Below are 23537 nucleotides of genomic sequence, written 5' to 3'. Positions count from 1 at the left end.
ATGTGATGCTCCTGTTTGTGTGCCCTCCCGAAAGTCGTTTTGATTCGTTTGATAGTGTTGAAACCTTCTTCGTCAACGTGCTTTCAGAGTTGTCGGTTGCTTCAAAAATAATCTTTCTATATTTTGATCTTGTCTTGGCGGAATGTCTCTTTATATAAAGTTGTTCCGCATGCCAATCGTTATAGTAGCACTGTTACTCTACTTGAAGTAGTACTGATTATAACTTTCAAGACGTTTGTTCAAATGTTCTGCACTTTGAAATGCACCACGAGTGCAATTCATTCTGCAAACTTCGATCGACAGAAATATTGGCTCCATAATTAAGAAAGTACGCTGAAAGGGCATCACCTGTATACGGCGTCAGACTTTGTGTCATGTCTGATAGCTGTTGGAAATAGAGAGGATGAATGGTTCGCGGAGCACGAGCAGCGACCACGGGCGCTGGCTCTCTCAGTTGCTGCCATGCCATTAATTCAGCCGGTCGTTCGGGTCCTGGTCTGATCACAGTCTTCCATTACGTTCGATTTGGTGCTGAAGCCCGTGACCCAGACAAGGGCTGAGCCGAGAGGCCAATACCTTGAAGGAAAAAGGCGTACAAAAAGACGTAGACAAAAAAATAGAGGAAACACTGCACAGCGCTGCACTCAGAACTGAGTGCAGCGTGTGTTGCCTCTCTTTTTTTTCTACTTCTTTTTGTGCGCTGTTTTTCTTTAAAGATGAACAAGCACCAACTAGCCCAACTTGTCATATTGTGCCAATAGCCCTGCCTCTTTCTGAAATGTTCAGATATTTTCATTGGTATCCTCTTGTTCCTTAAATATGGCGATTTATGCCGACAATAGTCTTGCGATTTGCTTCGTAAGGTTATCTTTGTGGAAAATGTTTGGAAAGAGGGAGAGGAGATGTGTATATCACCAGGAGATGCGGCTTATTTAGTTCTGTTCCTACATATCATTTGTATTTCTGCAATTCCCCAAACGCTTGAGTGACACAGGAATCTTCAAACTCGCGTTATTTTTCTTGGGCAGTCATAGACTGCATGATCACGTGGGGAAACATACACCCGGCTTTAAAATGGGTATTTACAGACCGAAAAGTAACAAAATCAGTGGTGCTAAAGCTTGTACTTAGACAAGGTCCTTCAACTAGGCCATTGGAAGACTCGAGAAGCGGCACTGTAATTCTGAAAGAAAAGAATGATTCAGCCTTATTCATCACATGAAGCCTCTCCAGCCTAAAGCTATCTTTGCAACCAGTAAAAAAAATTTTCCCCATACGAGGATAGCGGTTTGCTTTCGAAACTCGTTCACTTCACACCAGGAAGACGAATCAATCGCCTGTTGTCATTTTTAAACCGCGAGAAAGGTTCGACCCGCCGTTAGTACCTGGAGCGTGACATGTGAAATATAACGCTACTTCATCAGTGGGCTGTACAATCATGGGTGGTGCACACGATCCATATACTGGTATGTTTTTGTATTTTGCAGACGCTTCACAAGGCGTGCAAGATGCTACCAGAGACACAATAAAAATGTTCAACTCCCTCTTTCTGCCATCACTGTACATTTCGCCCATGGAAAAACATCGTAATGCGCTGGATATCTGTAGGATCACCATAACTCAAAGGGTCGCAGTGTTTCTAGTTTTATGACACATGGTTAATGGTGTTCTTTACTCAGAGGCTATATGAAATGTTCGAGAGACGCTGCAACAGGAAACCGTGTTTTTGCCTAATCCCCCTATGTCTCAGTGCACTAGATGGATGTCTCTAAACAAGAACCGTTGTAGAGCGACAGCTGCGTTCGCTTACACCGCTATACATCGAGGAGTCTAAACATCTAGACATGTTGGAGGTTTAGGGCGAGAATGTGCAATTTATTGCCTAGAGGCAAGCTATTGATCAAAGTCTACGCGAATGATTCCAGGCGAATTCAAGCACTGCCGGCTTGCATCTAATGGCCTTGGTAAAGTAATTAGAGAGCATTTTGGCCCACTCGCACATACGTACACATTCGTTCACGCAGCCATTCAAAAGGCTCACATGCGCTCTTTCGAATGCTTGCGTGAGTGCACTTGTGCGTGCATGGGAGAGCACCGAGTCACTCTTTGATAAGCTGGTCAAAATGACTTATCACCTAGCCCGACCACAAGCTATAACGTAATTAACAATAGCGTCATTCTTCACCATGGTTCCAGAGGAAGATGTATAACATAATGTCAGATCTTATAGATCTAACATCGGAGGAAGATCTATAAGTGGCTGTATGATTTCGTACGCCCACATAATACAACTACACTTGGTAGGAAAATGAATTAATTTTAAGAGAGTTTAAGCGAACTTACTGTCAGGGTCGGCGGAACTTGCGAGCCTCTGCAATTAAGTTTACTCGAAGCCGCAGTACGGAAGCCGAATATTTCAGCTGGTCCTGGGATGAATAGGCGAATAGGAGAATTCAGTCATAATATGCGGAATGGTGCAGGAGGTCTAGTTGTCGTGCAGGCTTGGGCACTTAACAGGAAAAAAGTAATTGACTTACAATTAGCTGATTCAGACAAAATTGTTATTCATGACAGTTGCTTATTACTGAATCATGGAGGTAACGAATGAATTGCTACAAAAATAACTGGCTACTTTTACGTTGCGTTTTTTTTTTCAGCTTTATGTGACATTGCCTGCTCGCACCAGAAGAGTCTCGTGACTCGATCTTGCCTCAAATAAAAATGCTCACACTAAGAAAAATCTCACAAGTTTGCAGTGCCACTATCATACTAGGGACCTCCCAAATCTGACGGGGTGTGACGTTGTGTGTGTGGGTGTGTTTTTCCCCTGTCTTTACACCCTTAACATTCAGTGTTCCCCATCCCTTATCTCACTGTATGGCAGCATACCGCTTATTCTAAACTGGTTAACATCACTGTCTACCCTGTCTCTCTTCTTTTCCCTCTTTCCTCGCAGCCAAGAGTAAAGTCTCTTGACTATTACGCGACATGAGCAGGTCTTGAAAGTATAAGCAAGTGTCAGCCTTACGCATAAAGCACTCATTAAAAAAGCGACAAAAGGGCAGTTAAGAGTAGCACCTCTTAACTGCTTTCTCGCAAAACGGGCAGGCGTTCTTACGTAGCGTCAAGGGTTGCATAATAAAGTAATCTCCACGTTCTTCCATGAGGCAACAAAGTTCACTAATGTTGAAAATGGCCGGGCACGGGCTGCGAAATTTTCAGAACAAAAGTTGGGAGCCAGCTTAGAAGGAAGTCGGGATCTTGGGTCATGTTAAGTCCTGATTGTCAGCCTTCTCTCGCCGATTGGTGGGGGGATGTGATTCAGCTGTCCGTCGCAGGAATACCATGGAGCTTTGCTGGATGATTATGAACTAAATAAGAAAAGAGTGGTTATCATGTTTCTTGAATATTCGGACTCGTATATTGTCGGTTGAAGACTATCTCTGAGCGCTTCAAGCCGATGCCGCAACAGTAACCGTGTGGACCGGGAGGTCTAAAATCTGGTGGACTGCAATTGGTATCGGAGCTGTACCCGTGCAAGTGCAGGTCAGTTTTTGCAAATCGAGAAGAGAGTCTAGCTTTCAAATACAAAAGGGGGGCACCTATTCGTCAATTGCACAACTATTGTAGAACATGTACAGCAGGGGTCCACTGTTAAAGGGAACATCGGAGCGTGTGGAGGCAGCTCGGCGCCACCGCCGGCCGTCGGCTGCGACGAGATTCGCGCAGATGCAGTGAGCACCGTGCCCGATGCTCTTTCGTTGCGTCAACGGTTCGCTTCGTGACGATTCGCAGCGTGGAAGCAGACGGCAGCAGATGACGAAAGAGCACGACTCACAGCGCGCACTGCGCCTGCGCGAAACACGTTGCAGCCGCTGGCCAGCGGTGGCGCCGAGCTGCCGCCCCACGCTCCGATGTTCCCTTTAACAGTGGACCCCTGTGTACGTCCTGAAGGTTTCCTTAATAATAAGTGCAGTAAGGACACCTGATAACAGAATGTGTGCCATGTCGATAAACGTGTCTCGCATTGGTATTTAATTTTAACCAAAGCATTACTGAGTTTTTTTACATGGCAGGGACCTTCTTGAGACAGCAGAGAGGCTATAGTACTCCCATTCCTCACCGCTAGACAAGCCTTCACTTGCGCTTGTGGTCAAGCATATAACACAGCGTCCACTACGCAAAGTTCACTTCTGCGTCTTCAGCGGTCGCCCGCCATCTAAAATGCATATATCCTTGGAAAGATAGTTCACGAGAATGTTCTTCAGTGCTTGAAATCAGGAACTGACCAACCTTATGGCTCGTGGACCGTGCATCTCAAAGGTCGCTGTTGCAGCATCTTCATGAAACGCCTACATTTACTTTACCACTGTCATTACACCACGTGGTAACCGGGAGAAAAAATAGTATTCGACTCCAGGGGCATCGACTATGTTGTTCACTAAGAGGAGTACCAGAATAGCACCGGTCATGATTACCAGCGACATTGATTGTAATGTACAGTGTAACTAGTTGAAACTGGGTTGACGGATAACATCTAAACCGGTTTTACTGAGAAAGGCGCGCCTAACTTATATGCAATCGAAATTCCGCAACCCCGACAGTGAGCGCGGAAGCCGCCGGGGCTTGGTCTTTCGCGCCTATGCCCCGACACCTGACTTCCGCCTCCAGTTCCGCTCTCCGCAGCCACCGCCTCCTTGCATGCTGCTTTCCACAGGATGCTCGCCGAGTAGCTAAGGTGTGCCGCTGTTTTATCGCTTTCCTTTCAAAAATGTCGCGAGGCAGCAGTATAATACCCCCTTCTCGCCCTGTCTTTTGCGGTCCTGTACTTGTGCTTGCGTCCGCTACGACTTCAGGCGCTTCCTGGTGGAAACTCGTATAAGCTAGGCATTGTTCTACCGGGGCACCGGTACCTTACACGTGTGGAGTGCAGTTTTAAGCCACCGGGACGTTCACCCGGGCCGCAGCCGGCGGACAGCCTGCACCGCGAAGCAAGGTTCTTGGCTCAAAAGTTTCGAGTTCTATATATTGTGTTTTAAGGACTTACGGCAGGAAACCTGAAGCTACTGTTGTGCCGATTTACCGTCTGGTCGAAGTGCGCTCTTCCCTTATGTAATCAGCGCCACCTTCTGAAGACTTCATCTCTTCCGCGCTGGTGGCTCCTGGGAAGGACGTAATTGCCGCTGACAAGCTCCAACTGCGAGGCGAGATTCGACGGCCACAATGATACCGAGAGGGACAACGATTGTATTCGCACTGTTTGGACTGACCTGTGCACAGTATGAAGAGGTAAGAAACTCACGCGCATCACACGTACATCACAGTGTGTTCGTAACTGATGACTACTTTACAGCTTTTGAGTAATAGACTTGCAGGTAAAGTTCACGATGTCCCGATGTCCCGATTTCAGAGTATATGCCTGATAGAAAAAAACAAATAAAAAAAGACGTCGTGAATTCCCCCCAAAAACAGGTTTTTTGTTCTTTAAAGTGAGGCATGTTCGGTAGGGTTATCAAATCACGTTGATCTATATCCCGAGTGAGGCTCACAGCTTACGGGATTTATTACTGCAAACCCTAACTTTCGAGTTTGTTTCGTGGTGCCTACTTTTAACGGGAAATCGTCCGGGTAGCCCGGAAATGCTTATGCTTTTTATTTTTGTTGAAATGCTTAATAAAATGCGCTTACAGTAGCATGTAACAATGAAATTTTAGAGTTGACATACAAAAAGCTTTTGTCAAGTAATTATTGTTCTCTGGTTGTCGTTTTCTTTAATCTCAATCGCTGAAGTGGCCGCGCGAAATCCTTTTCTAAGCACTTGTTTATAATGACCACCACAGGGCACGGTGAGAATAATTGTGGCGTTTTTTTTTTTTTTTTTGTTCTAACAGAGCCAAGTCCACTTTAAGTAAAACTGAGAATAATGAAGTTTTTTGCTACTGACAGTATGGTCGGGCCTGCTTCAACAATATTTCGCCTGTGTGATTCTGTCACCAAAATACCCCAAAAATACATTGAGGCTAAAACCTATATAGCCCACTATCGTCGGTATACAGGAGTAAAAATAGGATTTGAATCTTTGAGATTCGAACATTTCATTTGGGCTTGAATCGGCTACGCAAAAGCAGCCTAAGTGGCAGCGAACGAACAATATAGCAATATTTTGCCACAAAATTAGCATCATCCTCGTGCTTTCGAAGGTGCCGTCCTTTGTTGCATGGGCATAATGCTGATGACTATGTATACTTGTAGAGCGAGTGGTCCTTCCAGGCAACAGGCGCATGCATTAGGGACTGTTGGCACTGTTTTCTTGCTCTTGACATCTATAAAAGAGCTTCAAAAAACGTTTCGTCTCTTCTTCCTAGCTTCTGAGCTAGTTTTATGCCGCGCAGTTTCGTATCACGTGTTCTTCATCAAGGAATAGATCGGTGCCCAATATCTTCATTTCAGTTGTTTTGCATCTCCAATACACCGCCATGGATCGAAAGAAGGACATGATAATTCAGCACAAAGCTCGAAAAGAAACACTAAGACGCAGAAAAAAAGTAGGAATGTCGACGTCTTACTCTTTATATTCGAGTTTTTCTCTATAACATGAGGTCCTTTAGTGCGTAACAACTCGCCCAGGAAAACGTAATTGGGGAAGGAAATCACGACTGCAAAGCAACTAGGATGCGAATGAAACAGATTGCATGCGGCCTTTTTTTTTCGTCATGGTTGTTGACGCAGCGCTGGTTTAACGGATCTCGCCAGCTGGCTTGCCAGCTGTTTTGGAAAGGTGATGGAGAGGATACTGACTCGCATAGAGTGGTACCTGGAGCATAACGAGATATACCCTGATTCTTTGACCGGCTTTCGGAATGGACGGTCTTCTATAGGCAATGTTATTGACCTTGTCACGTCTGTGCAGCAACGAAAGAGCCTAAAGAGATTACCTGCGGCAATGTTCTTGTACATGAAAGGCGCATATGACAATGTATTGCATGAAGCCTTTCTTGGACGTCTTGGGCAACATTGGATTGGGGGGCCGTGTCTGTCAATAGATTTACAGCTATTTGAAGGTCATAATTTTCTTTGTTCAGACAGAAGGTGGTACAACAACGCAACACTGTACTTGTCGCGGCGTACCTCAAGGTGGAGTCTTCAGCCCCATACTCTTTAACCTTGCGCCCATCGGTCTTGCTGACGCTCTTCCGGGTCTGTGCATCTGTCAATATACGCAGACGACATCTGCATCTGGGCGTCAGCGGTCACGCGTCTACACGTACCAGCCAGGCTTCAGCGAGCGGCTACAATGACATTAAACTACCTCAAAGGACGGAGACTAGAGCTGTCGTCTGAGAAATGCTCACTGGTTGCGTTTACGCGCAAGGTAATGAGCCCATACGTCATCAAAATCAACGGGCACACTACCAGCTATGAAAAAACTCCTCATTTCCTGGGAGTAATTAAAAATCGTGACTTGTCCCGGAGCCCCCACAACGCCTACATGAAAAACATCCCATCATATCCACGGAGTGAATGATAATGAGTGGGCGAAGCTGCGGAGGTTCATCGGTAAACCGTGAATCTTCCGTGAATTCTGCCCAGTACATCATCACCGACGTGAGATCGGGCGCGTTTATACTAAAGGTTCGATGAGTTATGACGACTTGCAGCTCACTTTAATTTTACATGTACGCTGTGAATTTTCATTGTTTAGAAAACCATTGCTTTAGAAAACATCTGGCGTCTTTCGTTAAGCAGCTGACGTCTTTTCGTTTTGCTTTAGAAACATCTGGCGTTCTTTCGTTTTGCTTTTACAAAACATCTGGCGTCTTTCGTTGGTTTATTTCATCAATCAACGGCGTTTTGAACAAAATTTTTATTGTTTAATCACGCACAGGAGAAATCTCACCAGGCACTACCTTGGAGGTAAACAATGGCTGCTAATGGGAATGAGAGACAGAAGAAGTCGGCTTTTAGCTAACACTTACACTTCTACTTCTACTAACGTTTCCTACTGGAACATGCCAATGGCTGCTAATGGGGAATGAGAGACAGAAGAATTCGGCTTTTAGTTAACGCGCACGCTGCGAATTTTTTATTGTTCAACAACGCACAGGAAAAATCTCCCACCGGCACCACCTTGGAGGTCAAAGCGTAAGACTGGTTACGCACTACGACTACTACGACTACGACTACGACTACGAGGGACGAACGGGTGCCGCCTTAAGGAGCTTCGCCCCTAAAAGAAACTCGCCATGATTACCCACGTTCCAAGGTTTCTTGCGGGAAAATTACGGGGTGCATCTGTATGAGCGATGCTTCAGCTGTGTACTGTATTTTTCCTCGGCTTCATGCGCTACAGCTTGCCTGTACTGGGCAGGCGCCGAAGAACAAACGTACGCGTCTTCCGGTCGATTCGAACTAAGGTACTGAGAATATACCTTGGGCTTCCGAGATGCGTGTCCTCAGCAGCGACTGTCGTCATCGCTCTTAATCACCCCATCACAACATACATTCGCGTCGATGCTTTAAGAATGCACGTAAGACATGCCACCCGGATTCCATCACACCACCTCGCCTCACTTCCAGCTTCTAGGCCACCCTCTGCGTTCAGCGGTGTTATGGCTTCGCATCGCGCGCAGTGCGAACTTCACGCACGCAGCAAGACCGGCGTTGCCGTTGGAGTGTCTACATCGCCTGGAAGCCCCGATAACCATTCCCAGATCACAAAAGAAAAAAGCAGTCGTCATATCTGGCCCTACAACAAGCCACACTATTATTCCTGCATGAAAAACACAGTGTATGCCTTCACATGTACTCTGACGGTTCAATTTCCTCCACAAGTTCAGCAGGGGCGGTGGTCATACCCGAGAAATACGTCACCATAAAATTCAAGACATCGCATTTGACACCATCGACGGCTGCAGAACTCACCGCCATCCGTGCTGGTCTATATTTTGTAGTTGAAGAACCGCAACAGGCGTGGTCAGTCTTCTCCGACTCTAAAGCAGCCCCGCAGTTGATTATGTCACCATATCGTCATGGACCAAATGACCAGTTAGTAGCTGAGATAAGGCTCCTCCATCACCGCGCTATAGAGAAGCAGCACAACATAACCTATCAGTGGATACCGGGCGATTGCGGTATCTACAGAAATGACTGTGCTGATGAAGCCGCCCGATCTGCTCATGATGCTCTCCATTGTGCAGCTATACCGCTGTCAGGAACGGACATCGCAACAAGGCTTCGTTCACATACACGTGAACTGACACTGGCACAGTGGAACTCTACGGAAGTTATCAACGCCCTTCTTCACAACCTGGACCCGAATTTAAAGCTCCGTCTTCCGTCGGGAATAACTAGAGCTGAGGAGACGCTCCTGTGCCGCCTGTGGTTCGGGGTGGCCTTCACGAATGCTTACTCATTTCAAATCGGAATGGCCAGCAGCCCGACATGTGATAACTGTAGCTGCGAGGAAACAATCGCCCATCTTCTCTGTGAGTGTCCTCACTTCAGTGCACCAAGGAAAGGACTGCCAAAAGCGTTAGAGAGACTTGACAATCGCTCACTGTCGGAGGAAAAAGTCTTGGGACACAGGCCGAAACCGTCCTCGGCACGGAAAGCACTGAGAGCATTGTTGAGCTTCTTCCGGACAACTAGTCTCAGAGACAGACTTAATGCAGTGTCGTTTATCGTATTATTGTTCTATCATCTCTTTTCTATCATCTTTTATTCCCCTTTCCCTAGCACAGCGTAGCCAGCCGGCCTGAGAACTGGCTAACCTCCCTGTCCTGCCGTTTTTCTTTTCCTCCTTCTCAGTTTTATTGAAACAGGTGCAGGACTGGGCTAATTTTTTATTCGAAACAGCTTTTTTTAGTTCACGTTACAATCAGGAATTGGCCCAGTTTAATTACAAATTTTTGAAAGTGAAAGATACTTAGGCATGCTTTACGTTCCAGTGACATTTAGCCAAAGCTTGGTTTATGAATATGGCTCTTTAAATAAAAAAACGCCCCAATTATTGCTTTCGCGGGCCGTCAGTTGGTATGACGCGAAAAAGGAACGTAGCGAGAAATCTTTTTTTATTGGCGGGGGGGGGGGGGGGGTCGATCCCACTTTATGAATGCTCGTGCGTATGTTTGCATGTGTGTTCGTATGCATCCACGTACAATTTCCGGAGGTGGAGGGGTTTGAACCCCAGAACATCCCCTTGGCTACGTAACCGCTGCGAAATGAAATACGCTCTACGTAAGCGGATAATAGAGGCGACATTCAACCCCATTTTTTCTTGTGTTTGATGACGCGGTTTTGTATTATCCTTTTTGTACTGAGCTCTGCGTTTGCAACCGTGATCACTTTACTCAACAACTGTTTAATTTCCTTGTGGCCGACAAGCAAATGCATATTAGGTCAATGTCTATTAAGCTTCATAAAGGTGCCACTAAAATGAAATATCTTGCAGCGTTCACGGCATTTTACTTTTCGCCTCTTCTTAATGTGGTCTCATTTTTCTCCCGATATAGTCGATTCAGCACCTTGTCCCTGAGCCACCAGAGGTGATTCAAGACGAAAGAGAAAAATCTCAAATGGTAAGTGGCGGAATCTGTATGGACAGACGAGGTTATTAAAGCTAAATATCGGTGAAGTATGCTTAACAAGATAGACGAGCTGATCCTTAAAAGATATTTTGTGGTGCACTCTACGGTGAGACTGCGGCCCTACGTCCTGACAGACATTGGTAAAGCGGAGGAAAACGTTGACATTCAAGGTTATCGCCAGAATACAATCGCACCATTTTGTTTATTTATTTATCTCGGTCGCCACAGAAATGAATCAAATTTACCCTGCTGCTTCAAAGTGACTGTGCTTGTTTATAGATGTTCTAGAGGATGAGTCTGGTATTCAGTTGGCTGGTATTCAGTGAACCATCATCATCATCATCATCATCATCAGCCTGTCTACGTCCACTGCAGGGCAAATGCTTCTCCCATGTTCCGCCAATCAACGCGGTCCTGTGCTTTCTGCTGCCACGTTATACCTACAAACTTTATAATCTCATCTACCCACATAATTTTCTCTCTCCCCCTCGCGCGTTTGCCATCTCTTAGAATCCAGCCAGTTACCCTTAATGACCACCGGTTAACCGGACCACCGGCGTAGTGCACCAATGTGTATTTAATCAGCGGTAACCTGAAGGCTAACATAAGATGTATAGTATGTCGACGTTAAAACCTCATGGATGGAGGGCATGAAGACAACGAAACGTTTCCGTAGTCTTAGTACACACCCTAGTACCAGGGTGTACAGTGTACGGGGCCAACATAGGGTAAAGTTTTTAAGCTTTCTTTCTCAGATTCAGAAGCCCGTAAACATTTTACGTAAACTGTGTCTGTAGCTGCCTTGGAGGTTTGAAGAAACTGTATGAAGGAACTGACAGCCAGATTTGATCAAGCTCTCATTTTCAGCTTTTCTAAATCGATGGTACAATATCTGCGTAAGATAATGTAGCGTAGCCTACGGCTCTTTTTGGTATTGAATTCACACTCTGGGCCTAAGCGTATTGAAGAATTAAGAAGGACGTGCAGTGCGCTAACCGTTAGAAGCGACAGATGTCTTCAATATTGATCTCAAAATGACACCATAATTTTTTGTCTTGAAATAATATTTTATTTTGGCTATTCAAAAAATCATCTGTAGCCTCAGGACATAAAGGTTGCGACAAACAGACGCGCCTAGTAATGCATCTATGCCTTCTGACTCCCACAAATATAAAAACATGCATTATATATGTTATCGAGTACTGGTAACCTAAAGGTAGCAAGTTTTTGGCAAAAGCTTCAGCCGTAATCACCAGCTTGTCTCTGGCGTAGTGTCCGATCAATGAAACCTGTAATTGGTTCTTGAAAACAGCACAGTGAAGACTAGTTTCTTGCTTTACAAAAGAACGTCCGAGCCGAAGGACTCCAGAAAGCTTCAATGATCACTGAATGTATGTTTACAAAATACATGCTGTTATACAAGTAACCTTAAAGTATTACATTTTAACAATACATTAGATTCATTAATTAAAGTTAGTCAATTTTTCAGCAACGACCCAGTAGGGCTGTACAATTGAGATGTTCAACGCAAAGCGAAGAAGGTACTCAGGTCGACTAGCAAGGAAAATCTAAGACAATATAGTAAGTAAGAAAATCTCATTTATTACCGTACATCGGGTAAAGGAGGAGAGACGGAGAGTGATCAGATATATTATGAAGGGAGGCATCGCACACACGCGCATGCGCGTAGTTCTCTACGTAAGTTAACGTCAGTCCGCACCGAAAGTATTTCATAGAAGGGCAAGAGCAACCTTATGCTACAACGTACTGAAGCCTGTGTCATATAACATTCCACGAGAGGCTTCGAATCAAATTAGGTCATAGCACAGTATACATTGAAAATCAGTACGTAGGCAGTGTCCGCATTGGTCGTCCTGTTTTTGTTACTACAACAACTGTCGCTGTGCCGTCATTGATTCTTTGTCTCCCGCATTGATTCTTTCTTACGCCATGTGTAGTATCAGCAGATGCTGCACGAGGTTCCCAAGCTCGACGGCGGCCAGGCGATGTTCCAGGGCGACATGCTCATGACTGAGCGCGACCTCCTGGATATGTACGCCCTGGTGCCTTCCAGGAACATAACCTGGCCCGGGGGAATCGTGCCGTACAAGATTAGCGAGAGCTGTGAGTATTGTCAGCGCTGCCAGTAAAATCGAACACGAACGAAATTGTGATGATTAATGCACACAGCCTATACTGTTTGTTTGCTAATGCTGTTTGCTTGCCCGTTCATGAATGGCACGAAAATGTTCTCAGTCTTTATGTTTCCGAGTGAAGGTTCATTGCAGATATCTAAGAAAGAAACAAAGAAAAAACAAGCGCCACAAACGCGACACATTTCACATCTTGTAACCGAACGCATCTCTATATTCCAGATAGAAAGTATCAGTTATGTGAAAAGCACAAATAGAAACATTGCGGACGCCACACTACAGACGTTATACGACAAGTCACGCAGTTTCCACGGCTTCTAACCTCTGAGAAGCGTATCTCTTGAACATTCTATACATCTTGCGCGCACAAGCCGGCATTTCTATTTTAAGAAGCCTAATAGTTTATTGACTACCACCCAAAAAGCATCCCGGTAGCTTCTAGTAGAGCAGCACTGCCTCGCGAATGTCAGAAAAGCTGTGGCGGCTGCTTATGTTGGCGAACATGTATGGTGTGCTCAGTCAGTGGACCAGAACATGCCGCAAAGACCCAAGATGGGCTATTAGATTTAGTGTGACTGATGAGTGTCACCTCCTCTATTTTCATCCCTAAGTTACGGGTTTGTATTGCCTTAATCAAAGGGTCACTTGTGTATCTATGCAGCGGCCAACGAAGCGGATCTGATCCGGCAGGGTGTCGCACACTGGATGAACAACTCGTGCCTTATGTTCCGTGAGCTTGAGAAGGACGACACAACCACGGACTTCATCCTTTTCATCAGGGGCAGAGGGTACGTGCACGACTGTTGTACAGGATGTAGGCGATATATATCGCATTTGTCTTTATTTTTTCTAAGGCAGCGCTAGCTATCAGACACTGAATTCACGAAGCTTTTTGTTCGTAAGTGTACAGTGCTTGTTGTGTTTGCCATTTGACTCCTGTGAAGCATAATAGGGACAGATGTCATTAGCCTTCACTAATGTATGTTCCTATCACTGATTTTCGCTAATATGCTATTATTATGGAATATGGTCTCTTACGTACTCTGGTGCACGATTTTGTGTGTGTGTGCGTGAAACTAGCAGGCCGGGAACCGCGTATCGTATATAGCTAAACCACGACCTTGTTCTCAAAAGTTTTATGAATGACACCAATATTGACACAGGACAAGACGAGAGTGCCCTAACAATTGAAAGATTCCACAGGTATTTTTTCGTCTTAATTGTCTGGTTTTAAAACTAACTTCGGCTATCAACCAATGACCTTAAACTAGAGTCCTCATAATCCTCATGTTTCAATTAGGTCAGTGTAACCAAATTTGTTCAATCGTCCATATTTATTTAATTTTCACGTTGTTGTGCTCCCAGTTGTCCTTACGGGACTGCGAAATGTGCACAGGCAGCGCGTCTCGCTCTTGCCCGCTCGTCAAAAATTCGTTGGCACTCAACTGTTTGGCAACCCTGTAACCCTGGTTTTTTGTCGCTTATCTAACTTGAGCCAGACGCATCTAGTATCTATCTTCATTTGATCACTTTACGGTACACACAGTAACAAACTTGAACGTTGTCAGGCTCAATCAATGGCCAATGTTCAGAGGCACAGCTTCACGCTTCCGTGAAGGTGGATGTAGCACAGCGAGTAAAACCTCAGCAATGTCTGAATCAACGCGCACTAAATAAGATAAACACGCGTATAGCCCAGATTGCCAGTGGCAAGTGAACAGTAGCAGCGCCAGAGAGTGTTCTAGTAAGTTTTTCATGTATTTGTTTTCAGATACATGAAAAGTTTTCGTGTATCTTCATTCAATCTTGCCCATGGGAAAGATTGAATGAAGTGCGCTGTTTTATGACCAACGAGACAGTTAAAAGTCTTGCCATCAAATTTAATCATTTTACTATGGATTTTTGTAATTGTACAATTCTTTCACTTTTCCATGACGATGAGGATGGGAACGCCCGTTCTTTCTCGTCTCTTTAATGTTATACCGTCTCACTGGTAAAACTCACAAGAATAATGCACAAGGTTGAATACCCAAGTTGTTATAATATTTATGATATTATGTTTGTATATGTAGAGGGAATTCTCGTGCACGCTACAAAAAGAAAGCCCTTACTAGAACTTACTAGAACAATCTCTGGTGCTGAGACTGTGCAATTACCACTGGAAATATATCCTATACGTGCGTTTATCTTATCTTAGTGCATGTTGATGCCGAGATTACTGAGGTTTTACTGGCTATGCTCCATCCACCTTCATTTGTTCAGGTTCTTGAAGCCCCAATCCCATATTTACAAAAACAATGTGCAATATGCCTGTCTTCACGCCTGCATAACGCCAGCTAATTGCTGATTATGTAACGTAATAATTTGTTGACAATATCAATTAACCAATATCAACAAAGTAATTTGAAGCTAGAAGGACAAAGCTTAGGCAAAGCCGTGTACTATCATCAACCACAAACTTGCTGGACCGCTATGCTTGTGTCTGTAGTGGGATTAAATGTGATAGACAAGTTTTATCTGCACCGCTAGCTCCAGAACTTCCGCGAATGATATTTGTGGGAAACTACACGGCCGCCTTCAAAGCATGTTGAGCTGAATAAATGACCTTAAACACTCTCGATTGATTCGGTGCAGATGCTGGTCCCGGTTCGGTCACATTGGCTCTCTTCAGCCCATATCGATTGGAGATGGCTGTGAGACGGTGAGTGGAAATGAATGCGCCGTTGCAAATGGTGGTGTAAGCAAACGCGCTGAGACATGCCAGAATGTTTCTGCCCTTCTCCTCCTCCTTTCTCTGTCTCCCTCTTTCTTTCTCTCTCTTTGATCGGAAGTCTTACAGTGAAGCTAACTGATTTTCTTAGTCATGTACCGACGAAACGCTGTGTGATAATTTTTTTTATTTGGCGTTGAGGCCAAGTTTCTGGCAAAAATTTCCAGAATATGAATATTTTATTTGCGGTTCATACTTCCTGTTTGATGTTTAGCAACAGTTATTGTTAATAGATTTACTAAGCTATTGCTGTTCTTTATTATCTTTTGCTTTTCGTTTTGCTTCTAGTATTGTCAAGTGAACGTGTTTCTACTCAAGTTTAAATATTACCAGAGGCGGCCTGGTGTCAAACGTAGGATTTTAATATCTTCGGTCGCTTTAAAACGCTATAATCTTTGTAACCGCGTAACGGAACTCTCCATTCCTGAATACGGTTCATAATTGTAATAACCCTAATGTGAGATTAGTGCGTGCGCCATCCCAAATCTGTCCAACCAACATTACGGTGCCAATGACGATCGGTATAGATGGGGCCACGAAGCAAAGAAAACCCAGGGTCTATCGTCCTAATAACTATTGATCACTTAATCGAAGAAGGCCGTGAATAGTTGCGTATGTTCACAGTCCAAATATGCTAATTAATGTCTTGGGAGTGTGCACCCTGTAATTAGGGTGTGTTTCTTTTCACTGCGCCCTGTTGGCAGCTGGGGACAGTGGTGCACGAGATCGGACATGCCATCGGGTTTTTGCACGAGCAGTCGCGCGCCGACCGCAAGCCGCTTCGTGGTGGTTAACTACCCTAACATCCTGGAAGGACTGCGCAGCCAGTTCGATCCGGACCAGAACAAGCGGGAGTACGGAGCCCGGTACGACTACACCTCCGTCATGCATTACTCGCCAACGGTAAGAGCCTCTCTAGTGACACATAGATAATACGAAAATCAGCGCTAATATTTGGATGCAGGCAATACGGGCGTTTTTTTTTTTCATATGCTGATTTAATGGTGTATATCGAGTGTAACATCACAAACCCAAAGTTTGGCGATGACAAAGTCTACAGTGATAGCAGTGCGTTTGCGACCGATTGGACTTGCACCTAATTACGTCCCGAAACACCGCAGTTTGCTTTCATTTCAATACAGCCAGCTTGGGACCTCCTAGTTTACGCATTTCACTTTCGCAAACCAGCAGCAGGTACCGTTCATCACGCTGGGTTTCCATGTAAGGATAGTCTAAAATTGTAGATTTTCAATTTAACATTACACTCTGTCTTAAAGGGATCATGCATTATTTTGCCAAGTGATCATCGAATTACCTAAGTGTCGGAGTTTATTGCCTCGCGAGTCGATTCCCGCGAAAATTTCTCGAATCCGTCAAGAACGAGCGGTGTTACGGGGGTTTGTCGCGCGAGTTAAGCGCTTTTTCTCTTCTCTCGACACGACGAGCACGCTGGAAGCTAGACAAGGATGTATGGCACGGGGGAGAGAAGTTACGTCAGCGCGAGTCATTACCTTGATCGCGCAAGAGAAAGGGATTCCCGTGCGCGAGGGTGGCTCACTGTGTTATGTTAGCACACTATGGAGCACTGCGCCGGCAAGTAGCGGCACCCCGTGGCAAGAAACGCGTTTGATCCAAAGGCCTATTAAAACTTGTTGTTGGGCTAGTTGGTAACTCGTCATATTGTAAGAAAGAAACTTAGCGCAATTTATAATTTCCACAAAGCACTCACAGAATCACACACGCACACACTCAAGGTGTGTGTGTGGTGTGTGTCTTGAGTGTGTGCGTGTGTGATTCTGTGAGTGCTTTGTGGAAATTATAAATTGCGCTAAGTTTCTTTCTTACAATATGATCTAAAGGCCGCTCTTGATTTATGTCAGCTATTGTCCAATGGCATGCTATCAGCTGCTTGTACGTCAAACAGCAGGCGTCGGTAGCTCCGAAGATATTGAGCACAGGCCCCTGTATGAAAAGAGGGCGCCTAAGACAATGGAAACTTCGCGCTCCGCTGGTAAACTCCCCTCGCCATGCGCCACTATAAGACTTGGCTGAGATGTTCACAGCAGCCTCTGCTATCCGCAGGATGTGTTTTCTCACAGAGCCCGAGGTGTGGTTCACGACCCCGTGAATGATACGACGGGAGTGTTGCTATGCAGGCGTTCGCAGCATCGCCGGAGATGAAAACCTTGAGTCCAGTGAACCCGCTGCTTGCGCCGCTGATCCGCAGGCGGAACGGACTGACGTTCCGTGACAGGCGCAAGGCAAACTTCCTCTACCGGTGCGATGGTAAGCGAACAACCAGCGGTCTGAAAGGGGATCAGCAGCTATAAATCTCATAACAATACAACGTTTTCACTGAGTTCCCGCAGGTACATGTGGTCTAATTCGATGTTGTCTCTGATTCAAGTGGGCTCTTGCTATTCTGTTCCGGCTAACGTGAGCCACCGATGACGCTGATTGCTGGCACGTTTTGATGTTCGCACCGCCACCGATGATGACACCGAGAGGTTATAATAAAAGCTTGTTTAGTGCGAACACCCATCGTGAGTAGGGTCAACAATGGGGAGTTTGATTATGTTGAAGCTATGTACGTCAATTAGGCGCAAGTGTCGCACCTCACTGATTGGTTAAAGCAAATACCTAAAATTCTGGAGGCGACCCCTCACACGTCGGTTTTCATATGCCGTGGTTTACTATGCGTATCCCCTGCTGCCCGAGCGGATCTCAGAGGCCACGCAGAAAGAAGCGCATGATTGCAATCTGCTCCGCCAGGTGCCGCAACGATCCCAGCTGCTCACAGTCTTTAATGAACGGAGATAACCAATTTCCATTAATTATTCTGACAGTTAATTCGCTTGACTTGATTTATCTTTTTATCTCATTTATTTATTTCACAATACCCCTAAATGCTCCCGAAGGGGTATTACATAGGGGAACCGACGCATAAAGCAAAGCGATGTACGTTTACATAGTGTAAAACATGATTATGCAAAATAATGAAAGTGAGCCAAATACACAAATAAAATAAAATAAAAACAAAATACATTGGGTAAATTAACATTAGAGGAGAGATTGAAGATTGACTAATGCAAGCGTAAATTAAGGGCATTAACAAATACAGTATACAAGGAAAAGAAGTAAAACGAAGTCTTGATCGGAAGTTACACAAGTTTGCGATTGACAAATAAATTAATATGAAAAATCCTGTACAATGCTCATGAAAATAGTTAACGAATGATCACAACAGATAAATTATACAGCGAAGAACATACTGAAAGAACGTTAAAGGAGTACGCGTGATGGATGTTTACTCGGAAATTGTGTGCAAACGTTCCTGATGCGTTGTGAAATCGGCTTCAGTGGCAATGTGGGATGGTAGGTTATTCCATGCAACGATTGTTCGGGGCATGAAGGACTTAGCATAATGAGCTGAGCGGCAAGTTCTGCGTTTTACTTTGAAGATATGGTCTGTGCGCGAAAAGACAGCTGTTGGTGCTTCCAAAAGATGGTGAAGGAATGGGTTATGATGAAGTTTGTGAAGAAGCGAAAGGCGGGCAGTTCTACGCCGATGAGATAGTCTTCAAGCTAAGCGCGAGCTTTTAGTGCTGTAATGCTAGTACTTGGGCGAATAATCGGAAAGATGAAACGGGAGTCCGGTTACGCTCCTAGATCATATTGCAACCGATATAACTCTTAACTTAAACCAGGACCATCGATTATATTTTTTAGAAGACATTTTATGAATATTCTGGAAACCGGAAGTAAGTGCTCGACCGGAAGTGCTTGGAAGAGAAGCGACAGTGTCACTCGTTGCTCGTGTCGCTAATAAGCGCTAGCTAATTGTGTATCCAGTGGCCCTTTAACGCCCTACTTTCAGTGGCTTACCTTTATTTCTCGGGCGTCCCTCTTTATTATCATTGTAGCCGTATGCACGAGCAGACCAGTGTGCGCCAACGAAGGGTTCGTCGATCACACTGCAAGTGTGTCTGCCCGCCCTAACACGGAGGGAGAGAGATGCGAGAGGCTGCGCCGTTCTTACTACGGTGAGTACGAGTCGAGGCACCCTTCCGCGAAAAGAAAAATAATGATAACTTGTCAAAATGAAGGTGGGCTTCGGCTTCGGCAAGATTGCCTAAAAGCTTGTTCTGAGGCAATTTCTTATGCACCCATACAAAAGCACGCACCTCGGCTGTTACTGATAAAACAAATGATGGCTCTTTCGAAGCTTAGAATAACAGACAGCTAAGCTAATTGGTAAGTATTCATTCTAAACAGACAGGGCGTGCAAACACGGACACAAGAAAGAAGTCAGGACACTACAAACGTTTGTGGTGTCACAAGCGTTTGTGGTGTCCTGACTTCTCTCTTGTGTCCGTGTTTGCACGCCCTGTCTGTTTAGAATGAAGGCTCTTTCGAGTTTCTGTAGCCGAGGCGAACGTAGCTATGCGGAAATGAATGAATGAATGAATGAATGAATGAATGAATGAATGAATGAATGAATGAATGAATGAATGAATGAATGAATGAATGAATGAATGAACGAACGAACGTGGTAGGGACAGTGGGGGTGTAGTGAGGGCTAATTAAGAGGTCATGTCAATATTATCGCAGCTCGACCCAACTGTGGCGGCCGCGTGATTCGCGAGAAAACGATCTCTTCTCCCGGCTACCCAAGAAGTCAGAGACCTCAGGATGGCGTTTGCGTCTGGTGGATACAAGTAAGTGATGTAGCCAAATACTGCGCTGACAGCGGCACCGCAGCCCGAGTTTTAAGTTAAGCACAGCAACGGCGATTGGTTGCCAGATCACACGCAGATGCTACCACACTGCGTCTTTGAATCTGTGCTCGTGGATACACGCCACTAGAACATTTAAGAACAAAACCGTCCAATATTAGGGTGTTCGAACGAAGACCTAACGCAAATATTCAGCGCGCCAGGTTTCATATTTCCCTAGCTTTAGGGAAATGTGAATGTGGAGTGCACATGAAGTCATGAAGTGAAGTCACGGCACTCCACGTCGTGACACATCGGCCCAAGTGAAATAAAAATGTGTCGTGGAGACGCTGGCTAAGAGGCACCCACCGTTGTAAATTAGCGGTCAACCTGTGGCGCTGCGAAGCTTGACGACTCGGGTTTGATTGCCAGGCACGGCGTACACATCTTAATAGGGGCGACATTAAAAAACATCTTATGTACATCAATCTGATTGCACGTGAAAGAGCTCCAGGTGGTCAAAATTTATTCGGAGTCGCTTTCTGCAGCCTGTCTGACTGTCATACTCGCTTTTGGTACTTAGGACCTCAAGGTTAAACTTTCTGCCATAATAATATTGCAATTCACGATGCGCAGCTTGCGGAAATGCGGAATTTCGTAGCCGAACAAAGTTAAAGCAACGTTTCAGCCGAAGTAGGCTTAACCGCAGCAAAAGGTTAGCAAGCGCCTTTATGTTTACCAAGTGGGCTTAAGAAATGCTGAAATTGTCGACTCACAGTACGTTGCTCGCGAAGCGAGCCTAATGGCATGTGGTTTTCCGACGCGAACCCATAAACGGCCTCGCTGATATTTATTGAAGTACTAAAGCGTGAATCTGTCTTGTTTCCTTGCCTTGTAATATGAGAAAAACAATTAACTGCGGAAATCTCCGTGAAATACGCAGCCGCTGCGGCTTTACGCATTTTGCAGGCTCCGCCGAACAACAGGGTTCAACTCACGTTCCGGGCCTTCGACCTGTACGGCCGAGTTCGCAGGTTCTGCATCTACGATCGGTTCGAAATCCGACTGCAGTCGCTCTACCTTGGACAAACGTGAGTACCACCCGCACATGGCACGCTACAGCGTGAGAATAAAATGAAGCGGTACTCCTAGGACTTCTTTTGAAGCCGGTACAGCTTTGCCGATGTGGACGTGGCAGTCGGCATGCGCGAGATTCTCGGTATCTCCAGTATTCGAGTGTTACACGGCAGGCATGGGATTGTTGTGCAACAGCGAATGATAGTAACATTCGTTATGCTGTATATATGCATTCCTTTCACATCTAAAAACGTGAATATGACGAACGCTAAAAAAAAAAGCCAGAGTTGCCACAAAGCTGTCGAGAATCGCTGAAGATGTGTAGTGTGTTACCCTTTCGACTTGATAAGGATCGGTGAGTCAGGATTGTGAAAGCGACCTGCCTGCAGACATCCCCATTCAAGTAATAGCCACTGCTTCAACTACAACTCGGGTACCTTTCCGGAATACATTGTTGTTCTTCTTCCCCAATTATTTATTACATAACCATTCACGGTTAACCTAATATCTCTGTCGGCGATTGTGTTTTCATCTTTCTTTTCCGCCTAGTTACAGCGATATTGCCGAATTTTACCTCTTATTCACTCAACATTTGAATGAACCCTACTCTGCGCGTGTGCAGGTTCTGCAGCGACGAAATAAAGCCGGGCAACGTGGTCACCTCGGTGGGTCGCGACGTGGTCATCGAGTACAGGCCATACGCCAGATTCAAGCGTGGTTTCTCGGCTGAAATCAAGTTTGTTCCCGTGCAGACGACACAACAGTAACAAACATTTGCGCATGATGTGTCAAGTTCGCTATGTTCGCTTGCCTCAGCCATAAAAGCGCTGGCGAGGAGCACAGTGATATCAATGATCAACTACATCTATGACCAGTTTCGGATGGGTAATACGAGTGTTTTTACAGGCAGCGGTTACTGGTCGCTCCTGCGTTCGAACTTAACGCGAGAACACGTGAAAAGTAGCTTTCTGTCTGTAGACCTCACCTGCTCAACACTTCTATTACAGCCATCAAGGATGAACAGCTGTATCTTCGTCAGTGCAAAGCTGGGTGTTCTATCTCTCTGTGTTTATGGCTTAATGCCATTTTCACGCATTACATAAGCCAGCAACTGCAACTGGATCGTATGCGAGTTGAACGTTTGTCTCCTATTTGCTCATTTACTATCATGTAGCACTTAGGTAGAATATTCGTTCAAATCACACCTATTTTCTTAAGCATCTTTCAGTAGGGACAAATGCTAGCCATGGAAGACGTGGTGAGAGCTGGAAGTTTGTTATATTTTTCTTAGGCAGTGACGCCTCTGCGCAACATCCACGAAAGGACTTTGTATAATACGGCAGGCCCAGATTTTTTGCGTGGTGCTCTGCAACGCTATGTACGCGAAATATACGTCATACATACTAAGTAAAGGGTTCTCTGCGAGATCCGAACAATAAACAGTTTGTCGGAATTGTGCGCTTTTTTTATCGAATAACTAAACATGCGCTGTGAAACACGCATTATAACTGCAGAACACTTCATCGTCCCCATATAAAGCCCCACGTCGTTTCCAAACACCTCATGGTCACGCACATATCAACCTTAAAAGGCCTTCGACTCGCCTACGTAGGACAATCAGCCCTTTCAGTCATCGGGGAGCCTTCGGGGCACTTGAAGCGTGCCGCGAAATCGACTGTGTGCCTCTAAGGGACGTTCACGCCGTCTGACGGAATGACGCCTTGTGGTAGCGTAACGTTACACATGGCACTCGCCCTACTCGAGGTAAAAGAGCCGACCCTCAGATATGGGTGCGTTCGCTTCTAGAAGACCCTCCCGTCTCCCCTTGATTGGGTCTGCACCTTCGACCACGGTGCTAAGCGCTGCTGCCCACTCGGCCATCCGGTCACCTTCGTGGAATGCGGCATCGTGAAAATAAGCGCCTATGGAAAAATTCGCGGAACACCGTGGTGGTGTTTCGTGCCGTCTCGTTGAACGGCATTTCCATTCGTTCGAAAAGCATCGCTCAGAGTTCTTTCGCCAAGCGGGCTGCCACGACCGGCAAGTCCATGACGTAAGATTCGCGGTTCTAGAAATAGAGGGCCGCGTAGGCGCCGGCGAGGACCAAGATAACTTGCCGCCGGCAGTTCGCTAGGTCGCAGGTTCGGTTCCTGCCGGCGGCAAGTTATCTTTTCGCCCACTTTACTTTCTTTAGATTTATATCCCAATTATTACCAATGACATCTACTATACTTTC

The 23537-nt window shown here is 45.5% G+C and overlaps 2 protein-coding genes across 2 annotated transcripts in view; both read left to right on the top strand.

Moving 5' to 3' along the window:
- LOC125756112 (uncharacterized) overlaps positions 1 to 2976 on the top strand; it is a 109155-nt gene extending 106179 nt beyond the window's left edge. The window contains exons 9-10 of the mRNA XM_037664885.1: positions 1488 to 1586; positions 2957 to 2976. Of these exons, the coding sequence (XP_037520813.1) occupies positions 1488 to 1586; positions 2957 to 2976 (119 nt within the window). The remainder of the gene's footprint in view (positions 1 to 1487; positions 1587 to 2956) is intronic.
- Positions 2977 to 4831: 1855 nt separating this feature from the next.
- On the top strand, positions 4832 to 22745 carry LOC119397460 (blastula protease 10). Its single transcript, XM_037663187.2, is given in 12 exon segments — positions 4832 to 5289; positions 10512 to 10577; positions 12545 to 12710; positions 13401 to 13527; positions 15374 to 15440; positions 16214 to 16282; positions 16284 to 16412; positions 17666 to 17795; positions 19433 to 19552; positions 20121 to 20227; positions 21194 to 21315; positions 21924 to 22745. Coding segments are annotated over 12 exon segments (1314 nt in total). The 5' UTR covers positions 4832 to 5223; the 3' UTR covers positions 22069 to 22745.
- Positions 22746 to 23537: the final 792 nt, after the last annotated feature.

Source organism: Rhipicephalus sanguineus, chromosome 6 (assembly GCF_013339695.2).
Source record: "Rhipicephalus sanguineus isolate Rsan-2018 chromosome 6, BIME_Rsan_1.4, whole genome shotgun sequence".
Taxonomy (NCBI): domain Eukaryota; kingdom Metazoa; phylum Arthropoda; class Arachnida; order Ixodida; family Ixodidae; genus Rhipicephalus; species Rhipicephalus sanguineus.
The sequence above is the reverse complement of the archived record's forward strand: the minus strand, read 5'-3'. Positions and strand labels throughout refer to the sequence as shown.